A 23,172-nucleotide genomic window follows, 5' to 3' on the forward strand; every position below is an offset into this window, starting at 1 on the left:
TCCCAGCCTAGTAGGATTACTACCACATTTGAGGAAGGGATTGTTTGTTGTTTTTGAGACAGGGTCTTGCTCTGTCACCCAGGCTAGAGTGCAGTGGCGCAGTCATAGCTCACTGCAGCCTTGACCTCCTCGGCTTAAGTGATCCTCCCACCTCAGCCTCCTGAGTAGTTGGAACCACAGGTGCACGCCACTGCGCCCAGCTAATTTTTTTATTTTTTATTTTATGTAGAAGGTGGTCTCCCTATGTTGCTCAGGCTGGTCTCGAACTCCTCCTAGGCTCAAGCAGTTCTCCTGCCTTGGCTTCCCAAAGTGCTGGAATTACAGGTGTGAGCCACCTTGCCCAGCCAGGAAGTGATTGCTTACGAGCCCATTTTTGCAGAGCGGGAACTGAGGCTCAGAGGGGAGAAGTTATCTGGCCAAAGTCATGCAGGGAGTAAATGGCAAAACACTGTTTTGGACTCTTTTCTTTGAAATGGTAACTTGAGGCTCACAGGCCCCATGCTTTTTAAACTCTATGATTTATCTATTTATAAAGATTTCTCTTTTATTATTATTATTATTTTTTTATAGAGATAGGATCTTGCTATGTTACCCAGGCTGGTGTCGAACTCCTGGGCTCAAGTAATCCTCCCACTTTGGCCTCCCAAAGTGCTGGGATTATAGGAATAAGCCACCTCACCCAGTCTATTTATAAGGATTTCATGTCATTTGCAAACCTGCCAGGCTGTTGGAGTTTCCCCATCAAAAACCCTTGTATTAATGAGGGTTGGGGTCATACGTGATACACCTCAAATTACAGTTGCTTAAATAAGAAGTATATTTCTTGTTCACATTCCAGGTAGTCAGTCCAAGTGGTACTGCATGGTCAGAGACCTAGGCTCCTTCTCAGCAAAACCCTGGTGTTCCTGCCTAACTCCTCTGCGCAACTTCCATTCCCAAGGTCGCCTAATGGTCCAAGATGGCTGTGTAGCTCCAGCCTCCATGTCTGTGCTCCAGCCAGCAAGAGGAGGGAGGAAAGAAGGGAGACTGGCATCCCTCGCTCCTTAGGGACCCTTCCTGGAAGTTGCCTGACTCTTTCATGAATACCTCATTGGCCAGAGATTAGTCACAGAACCACACCTGGCTCTGCAAGGGAGGAGGGAATGTCCTGATTCCAAAAGGCCATGTATCCAGCTAAAAACCCAGGGGGAGCCTTTTAAAATTATTATTATTGTTATTATTTTTTAAAGTAGAGATAGGGTCTTCCTATGTCACCCAGGCTGGTCTCAAATTCCTGGGCTCAAGTGATCCTCCCACCTCAGCCTCCTAGAGGGCTGGGGTTACAGGTGTGAACCACCATGCCCAGCTGGGATCATTTCTTTTCCCAAGTTTTTTATTATAGTAAAATACACATAACATAAAATGTATCATCTTAGTCATTTTTAAGGGTACAGTTCTGTGACATTAAGTACATTCATATTGTTACCATCATCACTTTCATCTTTTTTTTTTTTTTAATAGATACGAGGGTGGCCATGCCATGTGGGAGATGGAGTTATTGCTCAACTCAAATCACTCTCCACCATCCATCTCTAAAACTTTTTTTTTTTTTGAGACAGAGTCTTGCTCTGTCACCCAGGCTGGAATGCAGTGGCACAATCTCGGCTCACTGCAACCTCCAGCTCCCGGGTTCAAGTGATTCTTCTGCCTCATGCCCGGCTAATTTTTGCATTTTTAGTAGAGATGGAGTTTCACCATATTGGTCAGGCTGGTCTTGAACTCCTGACCTCATAATCTGCCCGCCTAGGCCTCCCAAAGTGCTGGGATTACAGGCGTGAGCCACTTTACCCAGCCTCTAAACCTTTTTTCTTTTTTTCTCCTGAGACAGGGTCTCAATCTGTCGCCCAGGCTGGAGTGCAGTGGTGCCATCACGGCTCACTGTAGCCTCAACCTTCCCAGGCTCAGGTGATTCTCTACCTCAGCCTTCCGAGTAGGTGGGACTACAGGTGCGCACCACCATGCCCGGCTAATTTTTTTATTTTTCGTAGAGACAGGGTTTCACCATGCTGCCCTGGCTGGTCTTAAATTCCTAGGCTCAAGCAATCCCCCCACCTCAGCCTCCCAAAGTGTTGGGATTACAGGCGTGAGCCCCGGCGCCCAGCCTCTGGAACTCTTCTCATCTTGCAGAACTGAAATTCTATACCCATTAAACCGTAACTCCCCATTTGCCCCTTCCCCTAGCCCCTGGCAACCACCATTCTACTTTCTGTCTCTGAAGTTGACTAACTACTTTGTATAGAGTAATACAGTGTCTGTCCTTTCATGACTGGCTTGTTTCACTGAGCATAATGTCGTTAAGGTTTATCCCTGTTGTACCATGTGTCAGCATTTCCTTCCTTTTTAAGGCTATATAACATCTCAATGTCTGTATAAACCACATTTTACTTATTCATTAATCTGTAGATGGAAATGTGTTGCTTCGGAGGTTTAGTTATTGTGAATAATGCTGTTATGAACATGGGTATACAGATACAGATATCCCTTCGACACCCTACTTTAGGTTCTTTTGAGTATATAAAAAAACGGGGCCGGACGTGGTGGCTCACACCTGTAATCCTAGCACTTTGGGAGGCCGAGGCAGGCGGATCACCTGAGGTCAGGAGTTTGAGATCAGCCTAGCCAACACTAAAATACTAAAAATACAAAATTAGCCAAGCGTGGTGGCGCCTGCCTGTAGTCCCAGCTACTTGGGAGGCTGAGGCAGGAGAATTGCTGGAACCTGGGAGGCAGAGGCTGCAGTGAGCTCAGATTGCACCACTGCACTCCAGCCTAGGCAACAAAGTGAGACTCCATCTCAAAAAATGAAAACAAAAACAAAAACAAAACCAGGATCCTTTCACGTGGAAGACAGGCACAGGTGACACCTCCTCAAGTGCCCCATGTATCCATGCTTCGTGATGATGATCGAGGGCCACATCTGTCGTCTTTGGACAAGATAAACCAGGCCCCTCACCAACCTAGTCAGATCTCTGAACTTTGGTTTGATTTAATTGGAAAATAAAAAGAGATTTTAAATTACACTTTGCTGGCTGGGTGGGGTGGCTCATGCCTGTAATCCCACCACTTTGGGAGGCCAAGGTGGGCAGATCACCTGAGGTCAGGAGTTCAAGACCAGCCTTACCAACATGGAGAAACCCCGTCTCTACTAAAAATACAAAAATCAGCCTGGTGTGGTGGCGCATGCCTGTAATCCCAGCTACTCAGGAGGCTGAGGCAGGAGAATCGCTTGAACCTGGGAGACGGAGGTTGTGTTGAGCTGAGATCGCACCATTGCACTCCAGCCTGAGCAATAAGAGCAAAACTCTGTCTCAAAAAAAAAAAATTAATAAATTACACTTTGCCAAAGTGAGTCAGTCCCACCAACACCTCAATTCCCCTTGATCATATTTCTGTTTACAGAATTCATACCCACACCGAGCTTATTGTGTTCCCACGGTCCTTTGGGAGCCCACGGGGGCTTGTCACACCCATTTTACATTTTTATTTTTTTTGAGACAGGATCTCACTCTGTCACCCAGGCTGGGGCACAACGGTGCAATCTTGGCTCACTGCCACCTCTGCCTCCTGGCTTCAAGCGATTCTCCCACCTCAGCCCCCAAGTAGCTGGGATTACAGGCATACACTACCATGCCCGGCTAATTTTTGTACTTTTTGGTAGAGACAGAGTTTCACCATGTTGGCCAGGCTGGTCTCGAATTCCTGACCTCAGGTGACCTGCTCTCTCGGCTTCCCAAATTGCTGGGATTACAGACGTGAGCCACCACGCCTGGCCCATTGTTTCACCCATTTTAGAATAGGGCAAGCTGAGGCCCAGAGCCAGGCAAGAGCCTGCACCCTTCATTCTTTGTTTTGAGAAGTACTGATCAAGTGCCCACAGCAGTGATGAAACACGCAGAACCTCCTGCTTTGCTGAACTGGCAGCCTATGAGAAGACGGTAAACCACAGAGCATGCTAGAAGGTGTTAAGTGCTATGGGAAAAAAAAGCGTTGGGTAAGAAGATGTTACCATTTAGGGTGGTCAAGGGAAGGCCTCACTGAGAAGGTGACATTTGATGAAGAAGACCTGGAGAGGACAGAGAGGAGCATTCTTTGGGGAAGGAACAACCGGCGCAATGGCCCTGGGGTGGGAGCGTGCTGCCCTGGTGGACCCTGTGGGGCTTCATGGGTCATGATGACGACTCTTTCCTTTTACCTGAGTGAGGTGGGGCCACAGAGGGGCTCTGGGCAGGGGAGGGGCATGACTGAACTCAGGTGTTGGCAGGCTCTGCTGGCTGAACAGACTGTAGGGGCTGGGGTTGGGGAAGGGAGACCCGGGAGGAGGCTGCTGTGGTGGACAGGACCAGGGTGGGGGCCATGGGACTGGGTGGGGGAGAAGTAAGTGGGTTTTGGGCCTATTTGAAGGTTGAGATAATAGGCTTCACTGACAGATGGAGTGTGGCATGAGTGACGAGGGCGTCAGGGATGAAGGCAAGGCTCTTGGCCTGAGTGTCGAAGGACAGAGGTGCCATCACCTGGGACAGGAGGGAATGTGGGGAGACGCAGGTTTGGGATGAAATCATGTCTAGGTGTGGGTGTCCACAGATATCTCGGTGGAGGTGTTGAGTGGGCAGAAGGATTTTCCCTGGCTGGGTCCTGGGGGTCAGATCTGTAATTCCAACACCTTGGAAGGCAAAGGCAGGAGGATCACTAGAGCCCAGGAGCTCAAGACTAGCCTGGGTAACATAGTAGGACCCCATCTCTACGAAAAAATTTAAAATCAACTGGGCGTGCTGGACAGTGCCTGTAGTCCCAGCTACTTGGAAGGCTGAGGTGGGAGGATCACTTGGGTCCAAGAGTTCAAGACTGCAGTAAGCTATGATGGCACCACTGCACTCCAGCCTGGGTGACAGAGTGACCCCCCATCTCTAAAAAGAAAAATATTTCCCCTTTACTCTCTACCCTAGGCTATGGGTACACAACGCCACTGACTGATGCAGGCAAGGCCTTCTCCATTACCTTTGCGCTCCTGGGCGTGCCGACCACCATGCTGCTGCTGACCGCCTCAGCCCAGCGCCTGTCGCTGCTGCTGACTCACGCGCCCCTGTCTTGGCTGAGCATGCGTTGGGGCTGGGACCCGCGGCGGGCGGCCTGCTGGCACTTGGTGGCCCTGCTGGGGGTCGTAGTGACCGTCTGCTTTCTGGTGCCGGCTGTGATCTTCGCCCACCTCGAGGAGGCCTGGAGCTTCTTGGATGCCTTCTACTTCTGTTTTATCTCTCTGTCCACCATCGGCCTGGGCGACTACGTGCCTGGGGAGGCCCCTGGCCAACCCTACCGGGCCCTCTACAAGGTGCTGGTCACAGGTGAGCTGGGCAGCTAGGGTGGCGCTTTGAGGAGGACCTAGCCCTGTCCCTGGAGGAGTTAAAGGCACACAGTCCCACTCTAGGACTTCCAAAAGGGATCCAACCCCACCCCACAGGGTCCAGTAGAACTGCGGCCCCACCGGGAAGATCTGAGCCCCAGGATGACCAACGCCCCTTCTCCGCCTCTACAGTCTACCTCTTCCTGGGCCTGGTGGCCATGGTGCTGGTACTGCAGACCTTCCGCCACGTGTCCGACCTCCACGGCCTCACGGAGCTCATCCTGCTGCCCCCTCCGTGCCCTGCCAGTTTCAATGAGGATGAGGACGATCGGGTGGACATCCTGGGCCCCCAGCCGGAGTCGCACCGGCAACTCTCTGCCAGCTCCCACACTGACTACGCTTCCATCCCCAGGTAGCTGGGGCAGGCTCTGCCAGGCTTGGGTGTGCCTGGCTTGGGACTGAGGGGCCCAGGCGACCAGAGCTGGCTGTACAGGAATGTCCACGAGCACAGCAGGCGATCTTGAGGCCTTGCCGCCCACCGTCTCTCCTTTGTTTCCCAGCATCTGGCTGGGACGTGAGGGGCGGCACTCCCTGTCCCCATGTCCCGGGCTCCACTGGGCACCAACATAACCTTGTTCTCTGTCCTTTCTCTCATCCTCTTTACACTGTGTCTCTCTGGCTCTCTGGCATTCTCGCTGTTTCTGTCTTTCCCTCTTGCTGTCTCTGTTTCTCATTCTCTTTCATGTTCCGTCTGTGTCTCTCAATTAACCACTTGTCAACTGCTGATTCTATAGGGCTGTGGGCTCAGACCTCATTTCAGGCACCAGATTGGTCGCTACACCCTGGACAAGTGACTGCCCCTCTCTGAGCCTTGATTTCCTCAGCTGCCAAATGGGAAGAATAGACGAATTTGCCCCAAACCCCTCCTGTGTGCTGGCCCTGTGCTAGACAGTGCTGGAGACATAGTGGGGGTGGAGAACTGCCCTTATGGAGTTTGCAGTCCAGTGAGGTGGACAGACCTGTCCCCAGACAGTGATGGCCCAAAATGGTCAGGATTTTAATGGAGGAGATGAGGTGATGAAAGCAGAGGCAGAGTGGTCAGGGCTGAAGTCGGAGAAGCACAGGGACTAGGCCCAATCCAGCCTGGGAAGTCAGGGAGGACTTCCTGGAGGAAGGGACATCGAACTAAGACCTGAACTATGAGAAATAGGCAGGAAGAAGTTGTACCTGACTCATTTTTCTCAGGTGTCTCCAGGGAGCAGGACCCATAGAGGGAGCCCTGGTGTAGGCCTGGGCGATAGACTCTTCCTCAGCACCCTGGCAGGCAGGAAACGGACATAGGACCCCAGCCCAGATCTGAATGGCATGGGAGGTGCTGCCCTTAACCATGACACCATTGTAAGAGCTGTGCCCATTTGTATGTTGTGCCCTGGAATCAGCCTGGTTGAGCCGAAATCCCAACTTAGCCACGTCTGGCCTGTGTCTTTGGGCAGTCACACTACCTCTCTGATTTTGTTTCCTTATCTGTAAAATGGTGATCATCATAATACGACTTCAAAAGATGATTTCAGGCTAAGTATGGTGGCTCACATCTATACGCCCAGCACTTTGGAAGGCTGAGGAAGGAGGATCGCTTGAGGCCAGGAGTTTGAGACTAGCCTGGACAACACAGTGAGACCTTATCTCAACAACAACCACAATATCTAAAAATTAGCTGGGTGTGGTGGTGCACGCCTGTGATCCTGGCTACTCCAGAGGCTGAGGTGGAAGGATCACTTGAGGCCAGGAGTTTGAGGCTGCAGTGAGTTATGACGGCACTGCTGCACTCCAGCCTGGGGGACAGAGTGAGACCCTGTCTGAAAGAGAGAGAGAAAGAGAGAGAGAGAAAGAAAGAAAGCAAGAAAGAAAAAGAAAAAGAAAGAAAGGAAAGAAAGAAAGAAAGAAAGAAAAAGAAAAAGGGAAAGATGGAAGGAAGGAAGGAAGGAAAAAGAAAGAGAGAGAAAGAAAAAGAAAGAAAGAAAAGGAAAGATGGAAGGAAGGAAGGAAAAAGAGAAAGAAAGAGAGAAAGAAAAAAAAAGAAAGAAAGAAAGAAAGAGAAAGAGAAAGAAAGAAAAAAAGGAAAGAAGCGGGGCACAGTGGCTCAGTCCTGTAATCCCAGCACCTTGGGGAGGCCAAGGTGGGAAGATCGCTTGAGGCCAGGAGTTTGAGACCAGCCTGGCCAACATAGCAAGACCCCATCTCTACAAAAATAAGAATTTTAAAAAGGGCTGGGGCATTTGAGCCAGGTCCCAACAGTAGACAAGTAGAAAAGGCATGGAGAGGGCATGCCAGGTGGAGGAGCTGTGTGCAAAGGCCTGGAGATGGAAAAGCATGCTGGCCACCAGCTTCTGACAGGCAGTTTAGTATGAACGGTATGGAGGGAAAGACGGAAGGACGGCAGAGGGGTGGGCACAAGCACCCCTTAGTGTCCTTAAATGACAAGCATGGGAACCTGGTCTCTTTCCTGAGGGCCCTAGAGAGCCATGGAAGGGTTTAGAGTAGGAGAGGGTCATGGTTAGGTTTGGGTTTTAGGATGATCCCCCTAGTTGCTCTGGAGAGGTGGAGCAGAGGGGGTACTGAGGCTGGGTGCCTGTGGGAGGCTGAGGCAGGAATGAAGAGGGAGACGATGGGCCTGGGCTGAGCTATGGAAGGGAGGACGGGTGGGTGTGGGGACACTCAGGAGCCAAGTGGACAGGCCATAGCCCTCACAGACTGGAGGGACGCGGCTAGGGAAGGTCCCACGGAGTGGCCAATTATCCCTGAGATGGGGACCTGGGAGAAAGAGCAGGTTTTAGCGGAGATGCTGAGGCTGCTTTACAATATGGTGGGTGTGTGGGGCAACAGGGACACCCAGGGGTGTATCAAGAGGTCATAGGAGGCAGGCCAGGTGGCTCACGCCTGTAATCCCAGCACTTGGTGAGGCCGAGGCAGGTGGATCACTTGAGGTCAGAAGTTCAAGACCAGCCTGGCCAACATGGTGAAATCCCGTCTCTACTAAAAACACAAAAATTAGCTGGGTGTGGTGGCGCACGCCTGTAGTCCCAGCTACTTGGGAGGCTGAGACAGAATAGCTTAAACCTGGGAGGTGGAGGCTCCAGTGGGCCGAGATCGCACCACTGTACTCCAGCCTAGGCGAGACAGAGACTCTGTCTCAAAAAAAAAAAAAAAAAAAAAAAAAAGAGGTCATAGGGGCTGGGCATAGTGGCTCTCACCTATAATCCTAGCAAATCCTAGCACTTTGGGAGGCCGAGGCAGGAGGATTGCCTGAGCCCAGGGGTTCAAGACCAGCCTGAGCAACATAAAATATAAAAATTAGCTGGGTGTGGTGGTGTGCACCTATGTTCCCAGCTACTCAGGAGGCTGAAGTGGGAGGATCACTTGAGCCTGGGAGGTCAAGGCTGCAGTGAGCTATGATTGCATCACTGTACTCCAGCTTGGGTGACAGAGCAAGACCCTGTCTCAAAAAAAAAAAAAAAAAAAAGAAAAAGAAAATACATATATTGGATATACTATGTGCCAGGCACGATTCCAAGCCCCTGATACATTCTCTACATTTTACAGGTGAGGGAAGGAGGTCCAGAGATGTTAAATACTTGCCCAAGGTCACACAGAAAATGGAACACTGGGATTTGAACAAGCTTTTGGTTGCGCATCTTTTCCTATGGGAGCTCAGAAATATCTGTTGTCTAGCCCTTTCTCAGCCTCCCAACCTGCTCGGTTCCTTACCTATGTCACAGTTGACTTTGAGCTAAAGTCATCTCGGGGCAGCTAGGTTCCTATGTGAGCTGGTGTTCATTTCTCACTGTTTCTCCTTCCAAACACCTCCAGGAAGAAAAGCAAGTCCTTTTCAGTCCAAGACATTAAAAAAGCCAGGCTCAGTGGCTTATGCCTGTAATCCCAACACTTGGGGAGGCTGAGGCAGGAAGATTGCTTGAGCCTGGGAGTTGGAGACCAGCCTGGACATGTTAACATAGCAAGACCCCTCTACAGAAAATGTTAAAAATGAGCTGGGTGTGGTGGTGCACACCTGTAGTCCCAGTTACTCAGGAGGCTAAGGCAGGAGGATCACTTGAGCCTAGGAGGTTGAGGCTGCAGTGAGCCATGATCACACCACTGGACTCCAGCCTGGGCTACAGAGCAAGACCCTGTCCTAGGAAAAAAAAAAAGGGCCAGGCACAGTGGCTCACGCCTGTAATTCCAGTACTTTGGGAGGCCGAGGCGGGCGGATCACAAGGTCAGGAGATCAAGACCATCCTGGCTAACACGGTGAAACCCGTCTCTACTAAAAATACAAAAAATTAGCCGGGTGCGATGGCATGTGCCTGTGATCCCAGCTACTCGGGAGGCTGAGGCAGGAGAATCACTTGAACCCGGGGGGTGGAGGTTGCAGTGAGCTGAGATCACACCATTGCACTCCAGCCTGGGAGACAGAGCAAGACTCTGTCTTAGGAAAAAAAAAAAGAAAAAAAGCATGTGCTAAAAAATTCATCAGGTACTAAAGAGTGTACGGTGGAAGGTAAGTCTTTCTCCCACACTCAGACCATGGATGGATGTCTCAGGTCTTCCCAGGCACATTCGATGTATGTACCAGCCATATGCATGTGTGTGTCATTTATTTTTCACTCTACACAAGTAGTACCTAATATGGTGAGGTTGTTATGATTACAGACTCTGAAGGCAAAGTTCCTGGGTATAAATCTGAACTCTATCACTCCCAAGCTAAGTGGCTTTGGGCAAGTGATTTCACCTACATGTGCCTCAGTTTGCTAGTCTGTACAATGGGATGGTAATAGCACCTATCTCATGGACTTGAGAAGTCAGCAACTTCATACCTGTAAAGCCCTTAGAGCTAGCAGTGTGTGGCACTCAATAAAGTGTTGACTAATGATGATTCTCACTTCTGTACTATGCTTCTTTGTACCAGTTATAAATATTAATATTTTAATGTCACTTTTCTTTTATTCTTGTTTCTGTACCTTGCTTTTGTCACCAACACAGTGTAATTCGGAGATAATTTCAGAGACATACAATAGGTCTTTTTCCTTTTTTTTTCTTTTTTTTCTTTTTTTGAGACTAAGCCTCGCTCTGTTGCCCAGGCTGGAGTGCAGTGGCACGATTTCAGCTCACTGCAACTTCCACCTCCTGGGTTCAAGCAATTCTCCTGCCTCAGCCTCCCGAGTAGCTGGGATTACAGGCACCTGCCACTATGCCCAGCTCATTTTTGTATTTTTAGTAGAGACAGGGTTTCACCATGTTGGCCAGGCTGGTCTCGAACTCCAGATCTCAAGTGATCCACCCGCCTCGGCCTCCCAAAGTGCTGGGATTACAGGTGTGAGCCACCACACCTGGCCACAATAGGTCTTATATCTTATGGTGTCTCCTCTAGGACACATATCCCATAAATAATTTCAACATCCCCTGTTGATGATATGTGGGTGTTTTCTAATCTTTTGCTGGTACAACAATGCTACAGCAAACATCTTGCGGTTTAAGATCTAATGAAGGGATCGAGTGAGGCAGGAGTTCAAGACCACCCTGGGCAACATAGCAAGACCCTCCCTGTACAAAAAATTTAAAAATTAGCCAGGTGTGGTGGAACACCAGCTAGTCAGGAGGCTGCGGCAGGAGGATCACTTGAACCCAGGTGTTTGGGACTAGCTTGGACAACATGTGAGACCTCATCTCTGCTGGGCATGGTGGCTCATGTCTGTAATGCCAGCACTCTGGGAGGCCGAGATGGGAAGATTGCTTGAGGCCAGGAGTTTTAGACCAGACTAGTCAAAATGGTGAGACCCCATCTCTATTTAAAAAAAAAAAAAAAAAAAAAAAAAAGATGAAAAAAGGTCGGGTGCAATGATGCACATCTGTAATCCCAGCACTTTGGGAGGCTGAAGCAGGTGGATCGCTTGAGGTCAGGAGTTCGAGACCAGCCTGGCCAACAATGTGAAACTTCGTCTCTACTAAAAATATAAAAATTAGTCGGGTATGGTGGCAGATGCCTGTAATCCCAGCTACTCAGGAGGCTGAGGCAGGAGAATTGCTTGAAACCGGGAGGTGGAGGTTGCAGTGAGCCGTGATGGCACCACTGCACTCCAGCCTGGGCGACAGAGTGAGACTCTGTCTCAAAAAAAAAAAAAAAAAAGGAAAAAAAAAGAAGATGAAAAAGAAACCCCCATCTCTAAAAAAAACTTAAAAATAAAACAAATAAACTGGATGTGATGACTCGCATCTGTAGTTCCAGCTACTTGGGAGGCTGAGATGGGAGGATCACTTGAGCCTGGGAGTTTGAGGCTGCAGTGAGCAATGACTGCGCCACTCCACTTCAGCCTGGGTGAGAGAGTGAGACCCCGTTTCTAAAAAAACAAAATAAAATAAAAAATTAAAGGGCTCTGGTACATGGCTACTGAGTTTCTTCCCCTAGGAGACGTCACCGTTCCCTGGCCTGCGGGGGTGGGCTGGGGTGGGAAGGATAGACCGCCAACATCGGTTCATTTACATAAAACAACTATTATATGCGGTGCCTGGCAGGGCTAGGGGACAACAGAGGCAAAGAAAGCCATACACCTCACGGAGCTTGTGATCCAGTGGAAAAGAAACACCCATTTCCAGCCATGAGTGGCCTAAAGGGGCCAAGAGGTAGGATGAGGGCTGGTCATGTATCACAGAGAAGACCTAAAGGAAGGAAGGTGGTGGGCCCTGTTAAAAAGCATGGAATGGTATTCCAGAGGGCATTGCTGAGCCTGCACAGGTCTGGAGCATGCATGGCTCACACCTGATCAAGGATATTCAAGTCGCTCCATGTGACCAGACTGTGGACCACAGAGGTCTAAGGGGGAGATGGCAGATGAGCCAGATAGAATGACAGGGAGGAGAGTATGAGGGGCTCTGGAAACCGAGGGGTTTGGAAGTTTTCCTGAGGGCCTAGAGGGTCATGGAAGGTTCTAGAGCACTGGTTCTCAAGGTGTGGTCTCCAGACCACTAGTATCAGCATCACCTAGGAACTTGCCAGAAATACAAATTATCAGGCCCCACTCCAGATCTACTGAATCAAAAATTCTGGAAGTAGCCAGGTAGTTACTCAGAAGGCTGAGGTGGGAGGATCACATGAGGCCTGAAATTCAAGGCTAACCTGAGATAGGGTATTGCTGTTTTGCCAGGCTGAAATGCAGTGGTGTGATCACACCTCACTGCATTTCCGTGTATTTCAGAGCTCACTGCAGCCTCAAACTCCTGGGCTCAAGTGATCTTCCTGCCTCAACCTCCCAGGTAGCTGGGATCACAGGGATGGGCCACCACACTGGGCTAATTTAAAAAAAAATTTAGCAACAGGGTCTCACCATATTGCCCAGGCTGGTCTCAAGCGATCCTCCTACCTCAGCCTCCCAAAGTACTGGGATTACAGGTGTGCACCACCACATCTGGCTTAATTTTTTTTTTTTTTTTTTTTTGAGACAGGGTCTCATTCTGTCACCCAGGCTGGAGTACAGTGGAGGGATCTCGGCTCACTGCAACCTCTGCCTCCTGGGTTCAAGCAACTCCTGCCTCAGCCTCCCGAGTAGCTGGGATTACAGGTGCCCGCCACCATGCCCAGCTAATTTTTGTATTTTTTAGTAGAGACAAGGTTTTATCATGTTGGCCAGGCTGGTATCGAACTTCAGACCTCAAGTGATCCGCCTGCCTCAGCTTTCCAAAGTTCTGGGATTGTAGGCATGAGCCACTATGCCCAGCCAGAGACTCCATCTTTAAAACAAAAACAAAAACTCAGGGTGTGGTGCCCACCAACCTGGCTTACCCAGCCTTTTAGGTGAGTCTAATGCATGCTCAAATTTGAAAACCACTGGGTTAAACGTCTGGTCTGGAGTTCATCAAAAAGTCATGGCCTGAATCCTTACCTGTAAGGCATCAGAATGCAAATGAAAATTAACTTAATGAATATTTTACTTGAGCCGGGCACACTTCCCACAACAGTGTGGGATGGCTGTCCTTGTCCTGTTTTGTAGAGGACTGTGCTAAGCAGCCGATTCATTCTCACAAGGTCTCTAGGAAACCACACTTTTTTAAGGAGTAGAATTTTGGGGTAGGGCCGGGCGCGGTGGCTCACGCCTGGAATCCCAGCACTTTGGGAGGCCGAGGCGGGTGGATCGCCTTAGGTCAGGAGTCGAGACCAGCCTGGCCAACATGGCGAAACCCCGTTTCTACTAAAAATACAAAAAATAAATTAGCCAGGCGTGGTGGCGGGAGCCCATAATCCCAGCTACTCCGGAGGCTGAGGCAGGAGAATCGCTTGAATCCGGGGCGGGGGCGTGGAGGTTGCAGTGAGCCGAAATCGCACCACTTCACACTTCACTCCAGCCTGGGAGAAAGAGCGAAACTCCGTCTCAAAAAAAAAAAATTGGGGTAGTAAGGACAAGTAGGGACGGTGCTTGCTGCCAGAACAACCAATAGAAACTCCTTGAAGGCCTTCCTGGCACAAACGTAGTCTCCAGCACCCTCTGCCGACCAGGCCCCGCGCCCTGAGTGCTGAGACAGCCCCCAGCCCTCGGTGCCTTAGGGGTTGCGCGTTACCTTGGAGACAGCGTGAGAGGAGGGCGTGCCTCTGTAAAGGCGGAAGTCGGCTGCGGAAGTGTGGGCGGCCATTTTGAGACCGGGCAAGAGGGGCGGGACTGGTGCGGCCGAGTGACAGTTGACCGGTTTTAACCAAGTGACTGGTACCACGGGGCCGGGGAGAAAGCTGTGCCATCCCGGGGCGGGGGGATGCCGGGGACGGGGAGGAACTAGGAAGGGGAGGGGAGGGGGAAGGCGAGAAGGGGAGAGGCAGGGGAAAGAGGGGAGAGTCGTGGGAGCTGGCAGAGGAGGGAAAGGGGGAGCCGAACTTGCAGGGCGAAGGGCGGGGCGGGGTAGGAGAGTCGGGGTATAGAGCAGGCAGGTGTTAATGGCATGGGAAGGAAGAGTAAGAAGTGGGGAAAGAAGGTGTCGCAGTACGAGGGGAAGGTGAGACTCAAGAAGGTGCCGGCTAAGAAGCTGGTGCCGGCGTGGAAGGAGAAGGTGTGGGGCGAGGAAACAACGAAGGGCGAGGAAAGATCCCGAGGCGAAGAGACAGTCTCCATCGAGAAGGGGCAGGGCGAGGAGGAGGGGCGTTACCAGAGGGCGGGACGGGGCGAGGGGCCAGCGCGGGAAGAACCAATCTCCGAGAACCCGGGGAAGGGACGGGTCCATAAAGACCAGGTGGAGGAGCAGGGGCGGGGCCAGGAGCGGAAGCGGAGTGAGGAGCAAGCTCCGGGCAAGAAACAGGGGCCAGGCCGGGAGCAAGAGCAGGGGCGGGGCCGAGAGCAAGAGCAGGGGCGGGGCCCGGAGAGGGGCGAGACCAGGTACAGTACCCAGCCCCTGGACAGACCCCGAGCGAGGAGAAAGGGGCGATACCAAGAGAAGTGCGAGGGTGGGGCAAGAGGTTGGGGCAGAGCCGGGTGGAAGTACACGGGTGCGGTCGCAGGCAGGAGCAGGACGGGGGAACACAAGAAGGGGACTAGCAAAGCGAGAAATAGAAACCAAGACCAGGTGAAGAGCAAGAGAGGAATACAGAGAGGGGGCGGAATAAGGAGCAAGGTGGGGATAAAGTTAAAGGAAGAGACGTGGAGGCGGGGCGGAACGAGGCGCAGGAGCAGGGGTGTGGCCAGAAACATTAGTAGGGCTGGGGCCCGGAGCAATAGCAGAGGTGCGATCCCCACGAGGGTCAGGGGCAGGGCCAGGAGCAAGAGCAGGGGCGGGACCAGGAGCAAGTGCAGAGGCGTAGCCAGGAACAAGAGTAGAGGCGGGGCTAAAAGTCCGTGCGGGGGCAGGGCCAGGAGCAAGAGCAGGGGCGGGACCAAGAGCAAGTGCAGGGGCGGAGCCAGGAGCAAGAGTCGGGGCGGGGCCAAGAGCAAATGCAGGGGCGGGGCCAGGAGCAAGGGCTGTGAGAGGCGCAGAAGCGAGGTGGAATCTTAGAAGTGGGCTCCAGAGAGCTGTCCTGCGCGTGGGTGTTGACGCCTGCGTTCTCCAGGTTCTAGCCACGTTATGTGCGGCACAGCCATGTTCCCTGCCGGTCCTCCGTGGTCCAGAGTCCGAGTCCTGCAGGTGCTGTGGGCCCTGCTGGCAGTGCTCCTGGCGTCGTGGAGGCTGTGGGCGATCAAGGATTTCCAGGAATGCACCTGGCAGGTTGTCCTGAACGAGTTTAAGAGGGTAGGCGAGAGTGGTGTGAGCGACAGCTTCTTTGAGCAAGAGCCCGTGGACACAGTGAGCAGCTTGTTTCACATGCTGGTGGACTCACCCCTCAACCCGAGCGAGGTGAGGGGACCAGGGTCAAGCGAACCAGAGGGGTTTTGAACCCGCACTCCACTCATTTCTGGACATGTGGCCTAACCTCTCTTTGCAGAAATACCTGGGCTTCCCTTACTACCTGAAGATCAACTACTCCTGCGAGGAAAAGGTGAGTGGGTGCAGCACGGATAGGCTCATTCTGTGAGCCTTGGTTTTCTCATCTCTAACATTTTTATTTATTTATTTATTTTATTTTTTTGAGACGGAGTCTTGCTCTGTTTCCCAGACTGGAGTGCAGTGGCGAGATCTCGGCTTACTGCAGCCTCCGCCCCCTGTGCTCATGCGATTCTCCTGCCTCGGCCTCCCAAGTAGCTGGAACTACAGGCGTGTGTCACCACGCCTGGCTAATTTTTGTATTTGGCAGAAACAGGGTTTCACCACGTTGCCCAGGCTGGTCTCAAACTCCTGACCTCATGTGATCCACCTGCCTCAGCCTCCCAAAGTGCTGGGATTACAGGTGTGAGCCACTGTACCTGGCCCCCATCTCAATATTTTAATAGTGGTAGCACCATCCAACCCTGGTGGCTTTAAGGATTCAAGAAGGCTGTCTGTGTACAGTTCCCAGTAACCCACCAAGCACCTAGTAGGTGCTCAAGTAAGCTTTTTTTTCCATGTGTGTTTGTTTGTTTTGAGACGGAGTCTCCCTCTGTTGCCCAGGCTGGAGTGCAGTGGCACGATCTCGGCTCACTGCAAGCTCCGCCTCCTGGGTTCACACCATTCTCCTGCCTCAGCCTCCCAAGTAGCTGGGACTACAGGCGCCTGCCACCACCCCCGGCTAATTTTTTGTATTTTTAGTAGAGACAGGGTTTCACCATGTTAGCCAGGATGGTCTCGATCTCCTGACCTCGTGATCTGCCTACCTCGGCCTCCTAAAGTGCTGGGATTACAGGCGTGAGCCACCTCGCCCGGCCTTGTTCCAGGTTTTTAAAGCTATGAGTAGGAGTTTACCATATATATAATTCACACACCATAAAATTCACCATTGTTATTTTTGTTATTTTTCTGAGGCAGGGTCTCACTCTGTTACCCAGGCTGGAGTGCAATGGCGAAATCACAGTTCATTGCAGCCTTGACCTCCTGGGCTCAAGTGAACCTTCTGCATCAGCCTCTTGAATAGCTGGGACTAGTTGTGCGCCACCGCACCACCACGGGAGGATCACCTGCATCCAGAAGTTCAAGACTAGCCTAGGTGAATTTGGCTGGGCATGGTGGCTCACACCTGTAGAAATGCTAAGGCAGGATCATCATAATGAGCCTAGGAGGTTGAGGCTGCAGGGAACTGTGATCATGCCACTACACTCCAGCCTGGGTGACAGAGTGAGATCCTGTCTTTATTTTTATTAATTAATTTATTTATTTATTTTTGAGATGGCGTCTCACTCTGTTGTTGGGGTGATCAGACCCAACACCAGGTTGGGGCGGGGGGTGGGGGGCGACGAAGTCCGGCGGAGTCAAAGGATTGAGAAAAAGACAGTTTGAGAGAGAGAGAAGTAAAGTGGGACCAGGGGGCCATTGCTAGTGTATGGAGGCTGCTAAAGCCCCGAGCTCTGGGAGCCCACGCTATTTATTGGTAATCCAAGACAGAAACAGGTGGTGAGAATGTGGAGGTCAAAAGGATGTGCTGCATTAAGCACATGATTTACAGCTGTGATGGTTTAGCATTTGCTCTGCTGCTTGAGATAATGGAGAGCAGGTTCTTTTAACTCAAGATACAATCAATCCTGGGAGCGCAAGGAGCCAGCAAGTCTAGACACATTCCAGAGCCATGAGCCCTGGATTCTATCGAGGCCACGAGGGATTTTATGCCCTGATCTTAGATTATGGTGCGTCAGGGTAGGCTTCCACCCTTTAGCACAGAGCTTGGTGTTCCAAAGGCCACAAGGGGTTTTAGACCCTGGAGACCCTGGACATGTTCCAAGACTCTTTTACATTCTGTCAGACATGCAAGCCCTGCCTCAGCTTCTCCTAAGACTCTGTCGCCCAGGCTGGAGTGCAGTGGCGCGATCTCGGCACACTGCAGTCTCTGCCTCCTGGGTTCTAAGCGATTCTCCTGCCTCAGCCTTCTGAGTAGCAGGAATTAAAGTTTTTAATTTTGGCGAAGCCCAGTTTATAAATTGTTTTCTTTTTTTTGCTTGTGTTTTTTGTGTCATTTACAAAGGCCTTGCCTAACTAAAGATCATGAAGACTTACTCATATTTTCTTCTAAGAGATTTTTAGTTTTAGCTCTTACATTTAGGTCTTTCATCCATTTTGAGTTAATTTTTGTATATGGTGTGAGGTCCAAGCTTTTACATGTGCATATCCAGTTGTCCCAGTACCGTTTGGTGAGATTCTTCTTTTTTTTTTTTTGAGACAGAATCTCGTTCTGCCACCCAGGCTGGAGTGCAGTGGTGTGATCTTGGCTCACTGCAACCTCCACCTCCCAGGTTCAAGCGATTCTCCTGCCTCAGCCTACTGAGTAGCAGGAATTACAGGCATGCGCCACCATGCCTGGCTAATTTTTATATTTTAGTAGAGACAGGGTTTCACCATGTTGGCCAGGCTGGTCTCAAACTCCTGACCTCAGGTGATCCACCTGCCTTGGCCTCCCAAAGTGCTGGGACTACAGGCGTGAGCCACCATGCCTGGCCTGTTGAGATTATTCTTTCCCCACTGAATTGTCTTGGCACCTTTGTCAAAAATCAATTGAATATAAATATAAGGGTTTATTTCTGGACTCAATTCTGTTCTAAATGAATCGATTTCTCAATAATTCATTGCTCTAAATGCCTATTCGTATGCCAGTACCACACAGTCTTTTTTTTTTTTTGAGACAGGGTCTCACTCTGTCACCCAGCCTGGAGTACAGTGGCATGATCTCGGCTCACTACAGCCTACACATTCTGGGTTCAAGCGATTCTCCTGCCTCAGCTGCCCAAGTAGCTGGGACTACAGATGTGCACCACCACGCCCGGCGAATTTTTGTGTTTTTAGTAGAGACAGGGTTTCACCACTTTGGCCAGGCTGGTCTCAAACTCCTGACCTCAAGTGATCCACTGGCCTCGGCCTCCCAAAGTACTGGGATTACAGGCGTGAGCCACCGTGCCCGGCCTACACCTTAATTACTGTAGCTTCATAGTAAGTTTTCAAATGGGGAAGTTTGAGTCCTCCAACTTTGTTCCTCTTTTTCTAGATTGTTTTGGCTATAGTTAATTGTTTGGACTCTGAAGCCAGGCACATAATAGCTGTGTGTTCTCAGGCAAGTTACTTAACCTGTCTGTGCCAAAGTTTTCTCATCATTAACAAGGGTATGGTAACAATCATATGGTGATTAAATATGTGTAAAGCATGCACAGTACCTGGCTCATAGAAAAGGCTCTGTGTGGGAATAATACCTTTTTCTAGTCACCCAACACCCACTATGAATTAGGCCCCCCTTTTACTGCAGGTGATACAATGGTGAATAAAATGGTCAGGTTTTTCTTGTGGATTCAGTTGTCTGGGGAGGCAGATAATCAGCAAGTAAATACATTAAAAATGAAATAATAGGGCAGGCGCGGTGGCTCACGCCTGTAATCCCAGCACTTTGGGAGGCCAAGGCGGGCGGATCACAAGGTCAGGAGATCAAAACCATCCTGGCTAACACGGTGAAACCCCATCTCTACTAAAAATACAAAAAAGCCGGGCGTGGTGGCAGGCACCTGTAGTCCCAGCTACTCTGGAGGCTGAGGCAGGAGAATGGCGTGAACCTGGGAGGCAGAGCTTGCAGTGAGCTGAGATCGCGACACTGCACTCCAGCCTGGGCGACAGAGCAAGACTCTGTCTTAAAAAAAAAAAAAAAAAAAAGAAATAATAATTTTGTTTTATTTTATTTTTTTTGAGATGGAGTTTTTTCTTGTTGCCCAGGCTGGAGTGCAATGGCGCAATCTCGGCTCACTGCAACCTCCGCCTCCTGGGTTCAAGCGATTTTCCTGCCTCAGCCTCCCAAGTAGCTAGGATTACAGGCATGCACCACCACGCCGGCTAATTTTGTATTTTTAGTAGAGACGGGGTTTCTCCATGTTGTTTAGGCTGGTCTTGAACTCCTGACCTCAGGTGATCCACCTGCCTTGGCCTCCCAAAGTGCTGGGATTATAGGTGTGAGCCACCGCGCCCAGCCAATAATTTTATTTTTTTAGAGACAGGGTCTTGCGCTGTCACCCAGGCTGAAGTGCAGTGGCTTGATCATAGCTCATTGCAGCCTCGACCTCCTGGGCCCAAGTGATCCTCCTGCCTCAGTCTCCCAAGTAGCAGGGACTACAGGCTCGAGCCATCACACCAGTGGACTTTCAATTAGACAGGGTCTCACTATGTTGCCTAAGGCTGGCATGAAAGAATTTCTGAGAGTGGTATTAATAAATGCAAAGAATAAAATAAGGTAGTATGTTAGAAAGGAGAGGGGGCACTGTTTTAGTGGGGGTGGTTGGAGAAGGTCACTCTGGAGAGGTTTGAACAGAGACTCAAATGATAAAAAGTGGGGACTATTAGGAGAGCCAGGCAAAGCTTTCCAGGCCGAGGGAAGAGCCAGCACGATGGCCCAGAGGTAGGAAAGAGGTCAGCATGTGTGAGAAACTATGAAGAGGACTTCGTGGCTGGAGCAGAGTGAGTGAGAGGGAGTGTGGGAGGAGAGGTCAGGGAGGTGATGGGGGGAAGGTTTTTTTGGGCTTGATGGGCCATGGTGAGGACTTGGCTTTTACTCTGAGACAGAGCCTGGGAGGCCCCTATGCAGAGAAGGGATGGGATCTGATTCCAGGCTTCACTGGCTCCCTCCTGTTGTTGGAGGAGCAGGGCACGAGCAGTGAGACAAGGAGGAGGCTGCTACATTGCCCAGGCAGGACATGACGGGGACAGGACCAGGGTGTTAGTGGCTACTGTCATCCTCACAGGAAGGAGGTCCCTGCCCCACTAGCACGTCCTCCTCTGCAATGTGGACTCAGGCAGGGCCAGGGACAGGTGTAGTTGACAGGATTGAAAGGAGCCTGGCGCTGGGTGTGGTGGCTCATACCTATAATCCCAGCACTTTGGGAGGCCGGGGAGAGAAGATTGCTTGAGCCCAAGAATTCAAGACCTGCCTGGACAACATAGGGAGACCCTGTCTCTACAAAAAAAATCAAAAAATTGGGCCGGGCATGGTGGCTCATGCCTATAATCCCAGCACTTTGGGAGGCCAGGGTGGGTGGATCACCCGAGGTCAGGAGTTTGAGACTAGCCTGACCAACATGGTGAAACCCCATCTCTACTAAAAATGCAAAAATTAGCCGGGCGTGGTGGTGCATGCCTGTAATCCCAGCTGCTTCGGAGGCTGAAGCAGGAGAATCGCCTGAACCTAGGAGGCAGAGGGTGCAATGAACTGAGATGGCACCCTTGTACTCCAGCCTGGGCAACAAGTGCGAAACTCCGTCTCGGAAAAAAAAAAAAAAATCAAAAAATTAGCCAGGCGTGGTAGCAGTACCTGTAGTCCCAGCTATTTGGGAGGCTGAGGTAAGAGGATTGCTGAAGTCTGGGAGAGGTGGAGGTCACAGTGAGCTGTGATGGCACCACTGCACTCCAGGCTGGGCAACAGAGCAAGACCTTATCTTTAAAAAAAAAAAAAAAAAAGGCCAGGTGCAGTGGCTTACACCTGTAATCCTAGCACTTTAGGAGGCTAAGGCTGGAGGATTGCTTGAGGCCAAGAGTTCAAGACCAACCTGGCCAACATAGCAAGACCCTGTCCCATGTAAAAAATAAATAAATAAATAAATAAATTAATTAATTAATTATAGAAATAGCCAGCCTGGGCAACAGAGTAGACTCTGTCTCTACAAAAATTAAACAATTTTCAATTAAAGAATGGCGTGGTGGCTCATGCCTGTAATCCCAGCACTTTGGGAGGCCGAAGCGGGCAGATCAGTTGAGGTCAGGAGTCTGAGACCAGCCTGGCCAACATGGTGAAACCTCATCTTTACTACAAATACAAAAATTAGCTGGGCATGGTAGCAGTGCACACGTATAGTCCCAGCTACTCAGGAGGCTGAGGCAGGAGAATCACTTGAACTCAGGAAACAGAGGCTGCAGTGAGCCGAGATCATGCCACTGCACTGTAGCCTGGGCGACAGAGTGAGACTCCTTCTTAAAAAAAAAAAAAAGGAAAAGAAAGGAGCCTGGCAAAGAAAGTAAAGAAAGTCAGCCCTCTCGATGAAGGGCTGTGCACAGGTGGCTGGATCTGGTAAATCCCTTGCCCTGGTCCCACGGCAACCAAGGCCTCCCCTTGGTGGCCTGAGTGCCGCCTTCTCTCGGGGACGCCTCTTGACCTTCACTGGTGCTGGTCTGCATGCCTGAAACATCTTTCTCCTCTTCTCCCATCTCCACTCTAAGCGCTCCCCACCCTTTTCTGTCCAGCCAGGATCCCGCATCCCTGGGAGGTTGTCCAGGCATGCCCTTTCACCCTCGTCCTCAGTCCCTTCCTGTGTAATCGCCCCATCCTACCCTCACCCCAAGCTCAAGGCCCAGAACCTGGCTGTCCTCTGACTTGCATAGGTGGCAGAAAGTCTGCTACAGAGAGGGTGGAAGCCCACCTCAAGAGTGAGACTGGGGGCCGGATGAGATGGCTCATGCCTTTAATGCCAGCACTTTGGGAGGCCAAGGTGGGAGGCTCACTTGAGACCAGGAGTTCAAGACCAGCCTTGGCAATGTAGTGAGACCTCATCTCTCTAATTTTTTTTTTTTTTAAGCCTGGAACTGGGAATCCCTGGAGTGGAAAGCAGCACCCTGGGTGCCACATCCCTCCCACCTTCCCAGCATCCCTCCCACCTGCACAGTTTTGTTCATCCCACGCTGCCCTTCCCTATGTATTCCCTACATGCACATTCTGTCTGCAGACACTGGCTCTGGAGTCATCTCCTCCAGGAAGGCCTCTGACTCCCTCCACAGCCCCTAACCCCTCTGCCCCCGCCTAGGCTGGCCCATCCCCCATCCAAGCCCGAAACCTAGACCATGTCCTCTGACCATCACATGGTGGACAGTGTGCTGTCCCCGGACAGCCCAGAAGACAGACTGTTAGAGGCGGGCTTAAGGCAGGGGGCACCCAGAGGCTACCATAAGGACATACTTGTGGGGCCATCTCACCCTCAGCCCTCTGAGGACCTGGTGCGCATGGGCCACCTGACGGGGCTAAAGCCCCTGGTGCTGGTCACCTTCCAGTCCCCAGTCAACTTCTACCGCTGGAAGATAGAGCAGCTGCAGATCCAGATGGAGGCCGCCCCCTTCCGCAGCAAAGGTGGGCCTGGGTGAGGCGGGAGGGATCGCAGCCTGGCAGGGGTGTGGGGTTTGCTGGGGGCCTCTGTGGGGCCATGATCTGAGGAGGGTATGTGGGGGGGCGGGAGCTCAGCACATTCCATGGCCTAGAG

At 51.2% G+C, this 23,172-nt stretch overlaps 2 protein-coding genes and 1 long non-coding RNA gene across 27 annotated transcripts in view; 2 read left to right on the forward strand and 1 right to left on the reverse strand.

Annotated features, from left to right (window-relative positions):
- Positions 1-5,694, reverse strand: part of LOC129051961 (uncharacterized) — a 6,112-nt gene extending 418 nt beyond the window's left edge. The window contains exons 1-2 of the long non-coding RNA XR_008516574.2: positions 5,575-5,694; positions 5,035-5,427 (exon numbers count right to left, since the gene is read on the reverse strand). This is a non-coding gene — a long non-coding RNA (uncharacterized LOC129051961). The remainder of the gene's footprint in view (positions 1-5,034; positions 5,428-5,574) is intronic.
- Positions 1-10,366, forward strand: part of KCNK6 (potassium two pore domain channel subfamily K member 6) — a 14,464-nt gene extending 4,098 nt beyond the window's left edge. The window contains exons 2-3 of the mRNA XM_002829158.5: positions 4,983-5,378; positions 5,570-10,366. Of these exons, the coding sequence (XP_002829204.2) occupies positions 4,983-5,378; positions 5,570-5,793 (620 nt within the window). The 3' untranslated portion in view covers positions 5,794-10,366. The remainder of the gene's footprint in view (positions 1-4,982; positions 5,379-5,569) is intronic.
- A 3,674-nt stretch (positions 10,367-14,040) lies between these two features.
- The window catches only part of CATSPERG (cation channel sperm associated auxiliary subunit gamma), a 34,854-nt gene continuing 25,722 nt past the window's right edge, over positions 14,041-23,172 (forward strand). For 17 of the 25 annotated variants that reach the window (XR_008516571.1, XR_008516572.1, XR_008516573.1 and 14 more), the window contains exons 1-3: positions 15,465-15,736; positions 15,825-15,878; positions 22,898-23,042. Coding sequence is in view for 22 of the 25 variants with exons in the window: in XM_054540336.2 (XP_054396311.1) it covers positions 15,467-15,736; positions 15,825-15,878; positions 22,898-23,042 (469 nt within the window). In the remaining 3 variants the exon portion in view is untranslated. Of the gene's footprint in view, positions 14,125-14,678; positions 14,785-15,452; positions 15,737-15,824; positions 15,879-22,897; positions 23,043-23,172 lie in introns of those variants that run through there. The other 8 variants (XM_054540324.2, XM_024236701.3, XM_024236703.3 and 5 more) reach the window with 6 other exon arrangements.

The sequence above is a fragment of the Pongo abelii genome, chromosome 20 (genome assembly GCF_028885655.2).
Source record: "Pongo abelii isolate AG06213 chromosome 20, NHGRI_mPonAbe1-v2.0_pri, whole genome shotgun sequence".
In the NCBI taxonomy this organism is placed as follows: Eukaryota; Metazoa; Chordata; class Mammalia; order Primates; family Hominidae; genus Pongo; species Pongo abelii.